Source organism: Sinocyclocheilus anshuiensis, unplaced genomic scaffold (assembly GCF_001515605.1).
Source record: "Sinocyclocheilus anshuiensis isolate Anshui unplaced genomic scaffold, SAMN03320099.WGS_v1.1 scaffold637, whole genome shotgun sequence".
Lineage (NCBI taxonomy): Eukaryota > Metazoa > Chordata > Actinopteri > Cypriniformes > Cyprinidae > Sinocyclocheilus > Sinocyclocheilus anshuiensis.
In genome coordinates, this window is record NW_015539816.1 from 1777282 (window position 1) to 1790497 (window position 13216).

Here is a 13216-nt window from a genome sequence, read left to right on the forward strand (position 1 = left end):
GAAAATGAGAAACAAGAGACCAAAAAATGCAGATGAGCTGAAGGCCACTGTCAAAGAAACCTGGGCTTCCATACCACCTCAGCAGTGCCACAAACTGATCACCTCCATGCTACGCCGAATTGAGGCAGTAATTAAAGCAAAAGGAGCCCCTACCAAGTATTGAGTGCATGTACAGTACATGAACATACTTTCCAGAAGGCCAACAATTCACTCAAAAAATTTTTTTTATTGGTCTTATGAAGTATTCTAATTCGTTGAGATAGTGAATTGGTGAGTTTTTGTTAAATGTGAGCCAAAATCATCACAATTAAAAGAACCAAAGACTTAAACTACTTCAGTCTGTGTGCACTGAATTTACTTAATACACGAGTTTCACAATTTGAGTTGAATTACTGAAATAAATGAACTTTTCCACGACATTCTAATTTATTGAACAGCACCTGTATATGCCTATGCAAGAAGTCTTCTATGCTAACAAATGCTGTATTTATTTGATCAAATCAAATAGTTTTAAAATTTTATTGATCCAAAACTTTTGTATTGTGTTCACTACAGGTTAAATTTCATCTCCTTTCTAAACACTTTCAATTAATTTATAAAGAAACCTGGCAGTTTCCCTAAAAATTTAAATTCTAGTCGTTTACTAATTCATTTAAAATTCATTTACTCATGTCATTCCAAACTTGTATAGCTTTCTTTCTTCTGAGAATGTTTAAAAAAAAAAAAATTTATTGTCAATAGTCTCCAATGATTTTCTGACCCAGTTGACTTTACAAAATATATTTTGTGTGTGTGTGTTCCGCAGAAGAAATAAAGTCATACAAGTTTTTGGGTGAACCATCCCTTTAATAAAAGCAGAGATGGAGCATGCATTAGGTTGCAAACAAGTGATTAGCATAATGTTTTACATGTTAGTAAACACCTTGTCCTTCTTTTTCCCCCAGAGCGATGATGATCACTGGAGAGCTAAAGGTTTATAAGCTTGTGTGCTGATTGCTGTTTAGCTGTTTGGTGGTTTGGCTGATGCGGCCGGTCTGGCCTGCTTTAGCTTCATGTTTTTCCTGATTTGTTTTAATGAGTTCCTATGGGCTGAGCTTTCCCGCTGATCTCTTTACAGCCACAGGAACCAGAAACTCCATCAAAAACAGTCTGTGAAAACTAATAGCGGACTAGTGAGAGGATATTAGTCTGGAACACACTTTTCTGCATGCTCTAGAGTGGTTAAGATATTTTGATAAGTTCAACCCTCTAATAAAACCTTTTTTAAACCTCTATAAATACTTAATTTTGCCTTTTCTCCTCTCTCTTGACTTGCTGTTTTTCTACATTTCCTATTAAGGTATCTGTCCTTTCTCTCTACCCACGTCTCCCTTACTCCCTCTGTCCTCTACATATTTGACCCTTGACCTGTGATGTGATGCACACGCGTGTATCCGCCCCAGACGGGCCTCTGAAAGCATTTTCTTTTCACTTTTGCATCCTCAGAGAGCTAAACACCCACTGGAGTACTCAGATCCAAGCTGCCTCACAACTCTACTGATGCTTAAAGAATCTCTCTGTTTTTCCCCAAAGCCAAACACAGGGTGTTTACTGAGAGCTGTGGCCAGTTAGGCTGTTTAGACTGTTTACTCACTCACTCACTGCATCTGCAGACACCAGAGTAAACTATAGAGAGTACAGTACTAACAGCAGGACACAACCACCAAGCTAAAAGTAACCAGTACACATTACATTAAGATGAAATACTTAAACATGATATACATAGCACCTGATATTCTGATAATCAAACTGTAACAAAAATATCCCTACTGTGTTTTTAAAACAAACCTTTGTTCATCAGGCCATTAACGTTTCTTAGAATCTAACAAAGACAGACAAACTGGTTTAACTAGACAAACTGGTTTAACTAGTTGGCTGGTTGGTTGGATGGTTGGATTTTAGTTGGTTTAGCTGGATGGAGGGATGGATGGATTTTAGTTGGATGGAGAGGTGGATGGATTTCAGTTGGTTTAGTTGGATGGAGGGGTGGATGGATGGATGGATTTTAGTTGGTTTATTTGGATGGAGGGGTAAATGGATGGATTTTAGTTGGTTTAGTTGGATGAAGGGGTGGATAGATGGATTTTAGTTGGTTTAGTTGGATGGAGGGATGGATGGATTTTAGTTGGTTTGGATGGATGGAGGGGTGGATTTTAGTTGGTTTAGTTGGACGGTTGTAAGGAAGGATGGATGGATGGATTTTAGTTGGTTTAGATTTAGGGGTAGGTGTATTTTAGTTGATTTAGCAGGAGGGATGGAATGAGGACAGATAGATCAACGGACAGGTGTAGTTAGATAAATGGACGGATAAATGGATGGGTATGGATTGACGGAAATGTTCAGCTGGATGGATGGATGGATGGACGGATGGATGGAAGAATGAGTGGACGGATCGGTAGATGAATAAGTGGATGGATGAATGAATGGATGGATCTGTAGGTGGATGGCTGAATGGATATATACAGTATATAGGTTTAGTTGGAGAGATGAACAGAGAGATGGATGGATGGACAGATGGATGAGGACTGATCAACGTACAGGTGTTGCTAGATTAGATGCAATTTAGATGTATGGTAGACAGATGGATGGACGATGAATGGAATAGTAGATGTTTGGACGGATAGACTTAGTTGAATGGATGAATAAGTTTAGATGAATGGATGGATGAATGAGTGTATGGATGGATGGATGGATGGACAGATGGGTAAAATAACGGATGATTCAATGGATGGAGGGATGCCAGATTGTCATGACTAACTAGAGAATATATATTCTAGTGTACAGAGTGATATAACTGGAGAAGGAGTGCTAGAATACATTCCTGTGAAATCTATTAAATGTCCAGGAGCTCTACATAATTACTGCCACAGAACAGAGCCAACAATAAATATCTTATATATATATATATATAAAAAAAAACAACTTTATTCATGGATTATCCAGCTCCAATATGAATAATTAAGAGTGTATAACTGGTTTTAAATGATTTCCAGTGATCTTCTAAGATTCAAGGTGCTGTTTCAGTAAATATTGATTGTCCTTTAAAGCCATGAACACTCAAACAGTATGTACAAGACAAAGAGAAAGACAGTGAAGGAGAGGACTAAAGAAATCACTTAATCTTTGACTCTCACAATAGAGTTATGTAACATACTGCATTCGGGATCTCATAAATCAGAACTCTATAGCCTGTTATTGACAGATCAGTGAGCTGTGTGATTGGCTAACCTGCAGGAGGAGTCTCTCAAAAGCAAGGCAGGCGTCCCAGCGCGGGAGGGCAGGATGACGGAGAGCTTGAGCAGCAGCCAGTCCCAGCTGTAGGACCCCACTGTGACTTTCCAGAGCCCCCCAACTGTCCCGAAACAACTGCACATATGAACAAAGCTGTTCGGCTGTAACCCGCCCTGAGAAAGAGAGAAAAAACATAAGCATCCTATTTAAGCTGTCTTGATTCAACAGTTACACAAAACAACATTCAGTCATTCTGAATTCAGTGTTTACCTTCAATCGTATCTTTGGTGTCAAACAAAACTTCAAACACTGTTTGAAAAAAAAGTACTTCAGTCCCCATCAATGCAAATCCGTTGGCATCACACAAATTTACTGGGTATACACACACACACACTGTGGTAAAGGAGTGTAAACACACAGCTCATCCTGTAGAACAGTCTCTTCAATGTGTTATGAACTCACAAATACTTATGATACTACAGCAAACCATAATATTATTACTAGGAAATAACTCCGCATAACTCAGTGTCCGTGTTCAAGTTTATTTGCGAATGTATATGTATGTTTAGTTGTAACAATTTAAACAAAAACTATAATGTACTACTAAGTAAAACCATGTTTACTATGTGAGTATATAGGATGCTCAAATTGTGAATGAATCATTTTTTTGAAACTGTTCATTTTCCTAATTTGTTCAAACTGATTCACAACTAAAGCACAAAATGCCACAGGAGAAACTATGGGAAAACTTTGAAGTAAATACTTGAAAAAATAAAAATCAGTGAATCGTTCATTGAACCAGTTCAAATGAACTGATTCACTAAAATTATTTGAACTTCCTAATGCTATTCAAAGCAAGAGTTTAATGAGTTTTACTTAAACAGAATAATACTTAAACAGGCACACAATGGGAGATAGGGGAGAGAATTTCTACCTACATAAAATGACCATCAGCACACACTGCTGTTCAAACGCACCACCAAACCACAACACACATGCTTCGGTTCCTCCATGTGTGTTGAGACTGAATGTTTGGAAGAATGATGGATCTAAAGGGCACACTGCTTGGTAACCTCATGTATGAGATACAAGCCAAAAATATAAGAGTATGCTTGATTTAGGCTGATGTATCTCTCACTCAGAGTGTTTATATGTGGTCAGCCTCTACTAGAATATAAGTCTCTACGTTGGCATGTTTCAGCCAAAAACACTCCAACACAGAAACACATCCTCACTGACCCTGGTGTTCCATTAAGGGAGCTTGCAAAGACAGGAAGAGATGGTGAGAGGGAAAGAAAGGGATTTAATGTAGCAAAGCACTTTACTCCATCTTAGCCTAACTGTTTACCCTTTTAGCTGATAAATATAATTTAGCTTTTAAATTACACATCTAATTAGTTTGATCCAATAGAAAAAAAATTATAAACATCTGTACAATTTCTGTACAATTACATCATATAATTCATGCTCAAATTTCTAAAGACAAAAGATTCAAACACACAAAAAATAAGGAGGTGGGTGGAGGCAGGGAGCGTTTCAAGACAGTGAGGAGGTCTGAGGGACCCAGAAAGTCTGAGGGTGAGGGGGGTTCACATTAACTCATAGAGTCACATCGCTATGTTGTTGCTATGAACCAGCACCAGATGTGGGAGTATATCCTGTGCACCAGTGCAGCCAATGTTTGCTTTAGTCCAGCCAAATGCACACACACAAAAAAAGAGACAGAAAGAGCACAAACAGAATGAAAGTTGGCTTGAATATAACTAGAGCAAGCCACGCACCAACAGCACAAATCAAGCAGACATCCAGAGGGCGGTTATGCGATAGAAGATTGAGATTGAATCATTGGCGGGCTGAGCACAGAGCCCTGTGGTTCTCCTCAAGGTCATTTTTCTTAAGATGACAGATTCACAAGATGATTCCAACCCCATTACAGCCCAAATTTCACAAACATACAATTTACTGGTATTTTGTAACCATGCCTCTTGAGAAACACTTACTTCTATGGGAACTCTGTGTATTTTATTTAAAATCTGAAATTGAGGAAATCACAAATGTTAGTAAGACATCAGGTAGTAGAATTAGGACATGCACACTAGGGCTGCACGATAAATCACATGCGATATTTAATGCGCATCTTGTCAGAAAGCCGGTTCTGTAATCACGTGTGAAAGCACACAAGTGACGGAGATTTACTGCTGATTACAGAACCGGCTTTACTGATAAGATGCGCGTTAAATATCGAATGCGATTTATCGTGCAGCCCTAATGCACACCATACTGCACTCCTGCAGACAAAAGTCAAACTCTAGGTGGAGGTGAGGGGGACAACAGACCTCCAAAATGGCAGTAAAATCTGGATGTGCAAGTCTGGAGATGGTTTATGGTTTACGGGTCTAGAACCTTTTCCAACTACTGCAAACTAATTGGCTAAAAATCACTGTAGGGCAGAGAGCAGATGCATATGAAAATTGTTTGACAACTGGCAAAATGAAAAGACAGTTGGGGGTAATTCAAAAAGGCACAACCGCTAACCCCATAAACCCTTTTTCTCAATAATGAACACTTCGCCAGCTCATTTGTATGTAATGAATCAGGGGAAATGTAGTCCTCTGATGTCCATGGCCACATTCTGTGGGTGGCTGGGTTAGGGAAAATGGCGGCACGGTCTAGAAAGACCAGTCGAATTTTGCCAGCTCATAAAATAATGTTGAGAAAATGGATTTTGTTCCAGAAATATCCAAAGACTGAAAAGGGCTATTATAGATTGAGTCAGCCTTAGAAAGCTCTAGCAAAATACCCAAGAATCACTCAGCATAATTTGTTGGCCACAGCTTCATCAGGAAAAAGTGAGAGTTCCAAGCAGACCAAAAACTGGAAGAGAAATAAGAGAGACATGGAGCACTAACCATCACATGACCATGAAACAAGGGCTGAAAGTACATAAACACACACAGTGAAGCAATGACCCACAGTATGTACACGCAGACAAACACACTCACGTTCACACAGTGAAAAAAGACCAGCAGAGTTCACATACATGCAAAAAGACCACCAGAGCACACTCATATTTTACGACAGCCCATCAGAATAATGCATCTGATGCTACAAGATGAACAAAAAACAAAATCTATAACAGCTGTGACTGCATTGCAAAGAAAAATACTGTGTATGTGTGTGTGTGTAACTTGTTCTGTTTGATACGCAGTATGATTGTTCTGGCACTGTAAAAATTCTGTTGGCTTGAAGATCAGGAAATAACTGTGATCAAGTGAGAAAGATTGGCTGAAGTTTCTGTACTGTAAGAGTGCGAGTGCTTTGGAAGAACAGCCCTGTGTGTTGTTGAATCAGAACTGTTTAGCAATATAAACCCACATTGGCATGATATTCTCTTACTCTCCTAAACATACACACATTGACAGATGTGCATGTTGTCACACTAACCAGAAGGGCACTCGCTTTATAGGATTTGACAGTTAAATTCGCAAACAAACACACAGAAACAGCAAAAAGGGTTGTCTTGTTTGCATATTTAAAAACATAAATGAGAAGACCTGCAATGAGTGTGTGAGTCAGTTTAGAGGTTATGGTCCAATGAACTGTTGCCCTGTCATTTAGGGTGTATGCTTTTGCTAGACCTTCAGATTCAACAAACTGCATGCTGGTTGACAGATGAGAACTGTTAAAATGTTGCACTAAACTATACTAAAACTGTTCAACTAAACCGACACTGGTAGAAAGCTGTTGTACTAATGCTGCTGAACTAAACTAACCAAAATAGGTAGGAAAGAATGTATAACCAAAACTATTGATCTAACTAATGAAATCTAGTGGAAAACAATTGTTGCACTAAACTGTTGAACTAAACTAACTAAAACTAGTGGAAAGCTGTCAAACTGAACTAAATAGGCTTGGTGGAAAACCTGTAACATTCAAACTGGTTAAAACAGTTACATTAACATGGTTGAACTTAAACTGATGTGTTAAACTAAGGGCCAGATTTACTATCAGCTTGCTCCAATGCAAACCCTCATTTGGCATTAAAAATGTACTGTCAGGATTTACTAAAGACACGCAGTGGGAAATTATCACTGAAAAGGCATGAACAGTTATTTTTGCAAATCACCTTACTGAATATGCATTTGTAGAAGTTTCCCTTTCGATCAGTAAATTTATGGGAGAAGAGTATTTAAATGAATCACGCAACACGATTTACTAAGATTCGCACTCGTCAATTCACTGATGGTATTTGCAGCATTATTTAACGTCGAAAAATGCATGTCTTAAAGCAGGTGGTAATTTGTGCTGCTCTTGGTAGATTGCGCTGATCATTATGGAAATGAGATGTTGCGTCTGTGTTCTTTATTGTGCACCTTGTCAGTAAATCCCCCACAGAATTTTCCCCTCCCATCGGCGCTTTTATGGAATTGTGCACTAATGCTAATAAAGTAAATCTGGCCCTAAAACTGCTGAAAAAAATGCTAAACTAAAACCGAGTAAAGAGTTGTCATTGTACACTAAATCTGTTGAACTAAACTAGTTAAAACTGTTGGAAAGCTGTTGCACTAACTAACTGAACTAACTAAACTAAAACTAACTAAACTAAAAAAAAAAATAAATAAATAAATATTTACTCTATATTGTTGAAATATACTAACTTTGATGAATGTAACACCAAAATTGTTAAACTAAATGAACTAAAACAGTTGAAAACAGTAAAACTAAATCAGCTATAAAACTGCTCAATTACAACAAATCTGCTGATAAACATTTACACTAAAATTGTTGAACTAAGCTAGAACTATAGAAAATCAGAAGAACTTTTAGACTAAAAATGTTAAAAGTAAAAATGGTCAAGATAAAACTGTCCAGCTAAACTAAAACAAACACTGAGGGACAGGCAAACTAAAACTTTAGTTTTTCCACACAAGTCTTCTACTCTACAACACTCTATTCCCACTGATTATAGCTATTGTGTCTGTGTGTATTTAAGAGCTCTGTACATGTCTTACATGACTGTGAGTATTTTTACCCCTCATTTCAGACTCTATTGCTTAACTTATGAACAGCAGAGCACCTCTAGAACATATGTGTGTGTGAACATGTAATCCCACATGAGGTTCATATTTCCTCAGTGGCCACATGGGCTTCCTGGCCATCTGTAGTACTGCTCGCTGTCTGAAGAAGGTGCTGTGGGTCTTTGACTAAAAACCACTGAATCTTACTGGCTCCCCGTCTCCTTCTTGTTCCTCTTTTCATCTCTTTCTGTCTTCAACACTGAATCTCTCTCTCTATTGTTCACTATGTTTGTCATGGCTATTGATGTAAAATCTATAGTAAAACGTTTTTAAATATACCTTTGTCTTGTTACACAGTATTGAGCAGCAACACAAACAAACTGTAAAAAAAGTTCTGTAAAGCCACAGGAGGCTCTTTGTTTGGGCACAATGCCTAATTTGTATTCTGGCAGAAATTAAAAGTTTATAGCATCGCTGTCATTTGCGGGTAAATTTACCTTTACTAATTAAATATAAGCTTTGGATTTCTAGATTCACACTCATTCTGAGTCAATAATCCGGTGGTGTTCTGAGTATTTTAAAGGGATAGTTCTCCCAAAAAAGAAAATTCTGTCATTAAAGTCATTATTTTTGTTTTCTTTGGGCACAAAAAGTATTCTCGTAGCTTCATAAAATTACGGTTGAACCACTGATGTCACATGGACTATTTTAACGATGTTCTTATTGCGTTTCTGGGTCTAGGAGCAATTCAGTTACATTGCTGTCTATGGAGGCTCAGAAAGCTCTCGGATTTCATCAAAAATATCGTAATTTGTGTTCCGAAGATGAACTAAGGTCTTACGGGTTTGGAATGACATGAGGGTTAGTAATTAATGACAGAATTTTCATTTTTGGGTGAACTAACCCTATAATGCCGGTAGGAAATAGGTTCCCTTTCAGTCGGTCACTCTCGACGTCACGTCGGATGACCGACGGAATTGGGAAATTGGGATTTCGCTTAGAGAGACCAATCTACTTCGAGTGTAAACTAAACGAGCCAATGCACATTGGCATGCGATTATTGCATCCAGCTGCCGCTGATCACAGCATTTAGTTTACACTCGAAGTAGATTGGTCTCTCTAAGCGAGATCCCAATTTCCCAATTTCCTTCAGGGAACGAGGGTTACCATACGTAACCGAGACGTTCTCAATGTCTCATGTAGTTTAAATGTGGGCGTGGCCTTACCTAGACTCATTTTGATCGGCAGGTTCTCTTTGCTGGCTGCCTCGACCAGTTGTCTCCTCACTTCCATCACTGCCTCCTTTTGCTTAGCAACCAGCATTGTCTCCCACAGCAACCGTGCAGTGGCAGATCTGTGGAAAACAGGCCAGGTAATAAGGACTCAACCTCTTTTATTTATAATTCACATTACCCATAAATGCAAGAGCTAGAAGAGAAAAGACATCAGAACAAAAGGCAAAAATAAAATTTAAATAACACTTTAATAATATATTATATGTAATACTGATATTAATTATTATCAAAACCATAGTGATTTAGAAGCCAGTGTTTTATTTTATTTTATTTATTTAGTACTTTTACAAAACAAAACCATGTGATGAATTGGTGATGATTTGATTTGACCCTAGGGGGTTGCAAAAGAGTTTAGCAAAAGAGGGTTGCCCAAAGAATGAGAAGATCTTTCACAACAGTGTTTCTCTATTCAAAGATACACTACTACTGGATGACAAAGAGCTAACAATATCAAAAACTATAAGAAGACTCAAACAAAACAAAAAATGAATGTGTCAGTGGATGTGAGATGCCAAAGCTTTACTGGTTAACTAAAAGTTGTTGCAACAGAATTTGGGGTAACCTGGATTAAGCGTTTTGCTCTAGGGCAGTTTTTCCATGAATGCAGGTCCACAAACCCCTATGGGTTCTTGAGGGAACTTCAGGGGGGTTGTGAGTTGATGGAAACCTAATAAATTATCATGTAAAACAGTATTTGATGTTTTGGGTTGTTTTTTGTGTGGTTTGGTAACCTTTTGGTTAGCATTCAGATCTTAAAGGAGTAATTCACTTCCAGAATAAAACAATCCTGATAATTTACTCACCCCCATGTCATCCAAGATGTTCATGTCTGTTGCAAAGAAAATAAGGTTTTTAAAGAAAACGTTCAAAGGATTTCAATGGCGAACAACGGGTAAAATTTCCAAATAGCAATTTCAATGCAGCTTCAAAGGGCTCTACATGATTCCAGCCGAGGAATAAGGGTCTTGTCTAGAGAAATGATCCCTCATTTTCTAAAAAAAATACAAATTTATATACTTTCTAACCACAAATGCTCATCTTGCACTAGCTCTGCGATGCGCGACTTCACGCATTACATAATCATGTTGAAAAGGTCACGCATGGTTAATTCTTCGTCTGTATACATTAGGGCTGCACGATAAATCGGATGCGATATTTAACGCGCATCTTGTCAGAAAGCCGGTTCTGTAATCAGCGGTAAATCTCCATCACCTGCGGGCTTTCACATTGAGCAGCATTAACTACACAGAGCCGTTGTTCACTGACGAGTTGCGCAAAACCACGTTCATATTCGCGTGATTTTTTGCGCAGCTCGTCAGTGAACAACGGCTCTGTGTAGTTAATGCTGCTCAATGTGAAGGCACGCAGGTGATGGAGATTTACCGCTGATTACAGAACCGGCTTTACTGATAAGATGCGCGTTAAATATCGCATGCAATTTATCGTGCAGCCCTAGTATACATCGATTCAAAAAGCTAGGGTAGGGCGAAAAACTCCATCTCATTTTCTCCTCCAACTTCAAAATCGTCTGACATCGCTGTTTTACATTTTTTTGCAAAGGCCGTTTGACTTTCTTTCCATGTTCGCTTTGTAAACACTGGGTTGGTACTATTGCCAACATCACGCGTGAACCTTCCAACATGATTACGTAATGCGTGAGGTTGATCTAGTGCAGGATGAGCATTTGTAGTTAAAATGTATATACATTTTAATTTTTTTTTAGAAAATGACCGATCATTTTGCTAGATAAGACCTTTATTTCTTGTCTCTGATCGTGTAGCACCCATTGAAACTGAAACGTGTATCTTCAACCCGTTGGCCACCATTGAAATCCACTATATGGAGAAAAACCCTGGAATGTTTTCCTCAAAAAATTTATTTTCAACTAAAGAAAGAAAGACAAGTGAGTAAATTATCAGGAAATTTTTATTCTGGAAGTGAACTAATCTTTTAAAGCACTGTACAAGCTATTTCGGTTGTATGTGTTCAAGGCTATTCACACAGGACACATTATTACACAACATAATGGACCAGAATGTATGGGGTCTCGAGACCCAATAAAAGTTGAACTTCTTTTAACTTGACATGGCATCTTAAAAACGTGGCACCCAAGAAGCAGTCACATCACAACAGCCAAAGACAATCCATTAAGTAAGTGTTTACATAGAACAACAATTAAAAACAGTGTATATTGGCACAAGAACATGTCCCTAGTCTTTCTGTCTTGCTCTATTGACTATTCATCATTTTCAATCTCCTACCCATCCATCAGGAGTAAACAGATCCAGCTTAAGTAACTGTACAATCATTATTCAGCAAGGGTTTCTCAAATGATCTCCTCTTATGACATGTGATAATGAGGTATCATCATTCTGTTCTTCATCACTTGCTCCTCCTCTTCCTGTCTTTAATCATCTGCTGGATTGTGTGTGCGTGTGTGTTTCGGCTTATGTGCTGCTTGTCATATTAATCAGGCATTGAAAACTTCACACAAACCCTTGATGAGAGAACTGACAGAATAAAATGAAATCGTGGGGGGTGGGCATGCAGCCTGAGAAAACACATGTAAATAAGCAGAATTTTGAGGAAAGGACAAGAGGAGAAGAAGAAGAAGAGTAAAAGACTGAGAAAGTGAGGGTGCAGGACATGAAACAAAGGACAAGAAATGCGAATGAGGCAGAGGAGAGACATGAGGGCAAGCGACGTAGGGTGGAAGTGTTTTACTGACACTGAAACCAAATGTTAAACCTGCTCTGTTTTACTTTTGCTCTTTTTGCTTTTCCTCTCTCCCTCTGTCTATTTCTCTCTCTCCCTTTCTAACAGTTGCCATGTGTTGGATCTCAGCTGTAATGTGTTCCAGACAGAGTTTTGGCAGTGCTAGAGAGAGGCCTGACTCCATTACTCCAAAAACGAGACAAAAAGTGGGGGAACAAAAATGAGGAGGACAAAAGCCTACATAATAAACATGGGGCTTGTTGTTCTAAAGCACAGACTTGTGTCGGGAATTACGAGCGGAGGGACAGTACAAAAACATGGCAGATAACACAAGAATGTGAACTGGCTCAGTAATCTGGAGATATGCGAAATGTGACCAAAAAAAGGGGGAAAATTGGAGAAAAATAAGATCACATGATGGGCTGGTCACACTTCCTTGCCGATTCTTGCGAAAGTAGAAAAGAAAAAAAAAAAGAGTTACATTTTTTTTAACAGACTGTAAAAGCGAGGAATGCGGAGCCCATTGTGTTTTCAGATTACACTAGATTAAGCACCATGAAAGTAACCTAAAACAACAGACGAGAATATAATGAAGGTGTACACTACCAGTCAAAAGTCAGGACACACTTGAGTGAATTTATGTTTCCCATGATCGTAAAAACCTTTCCATCTGAAGTCTTATGCTTAAATGCTTAACATTAGTTTAAGTAAAAATAAATTAATATACATTAGATGAGTTTGACCAGCAAACAAAAAATAAAATAAAATAAAATAAAATAGAAAAAAAAGAAGAGTTTGGCCAGCTAAGAAAATAAAATAAAATAAAACAAAACAACAAAAAACAAGAAATGAGTTTAGCCAGCTAAGAAAAACAAGCAAACGAAACAACAAATAAAAGAAAATAAGAAAAAAGGGGGG

At 38.2% G+C, this 13216-nt stretch overlaps 1 protein-coding gene across 2 annotated transcripts in view; it reads right to left on the minus strand.

Annotated features, from left to right (window-relative positions):
- scfd2 (sec1 family domain containing 2) overlaps positions 1-13216 on the minus strand; it is a 134511-nt gene that overhangs the window by 106019 nt on the left and 15276 nt on the right. For both annotated transcript variants that reach the window (XM_016480050.1, XM_016480051.1), the window contains exons 3-4: positions 9515-9642; positions 3268-3443 (exon numbers count right to left, since the gene is read on the minus strand). In XM_016480050.1, coding sequence (XP_016335536.1) covers positions 3268-3443; positions 9515-9642 — 304 coding nt within the window. The remainder of the gene's footprint in view (positions 1-3267; positions 3444-9514; positions 9643-13216) is intronic.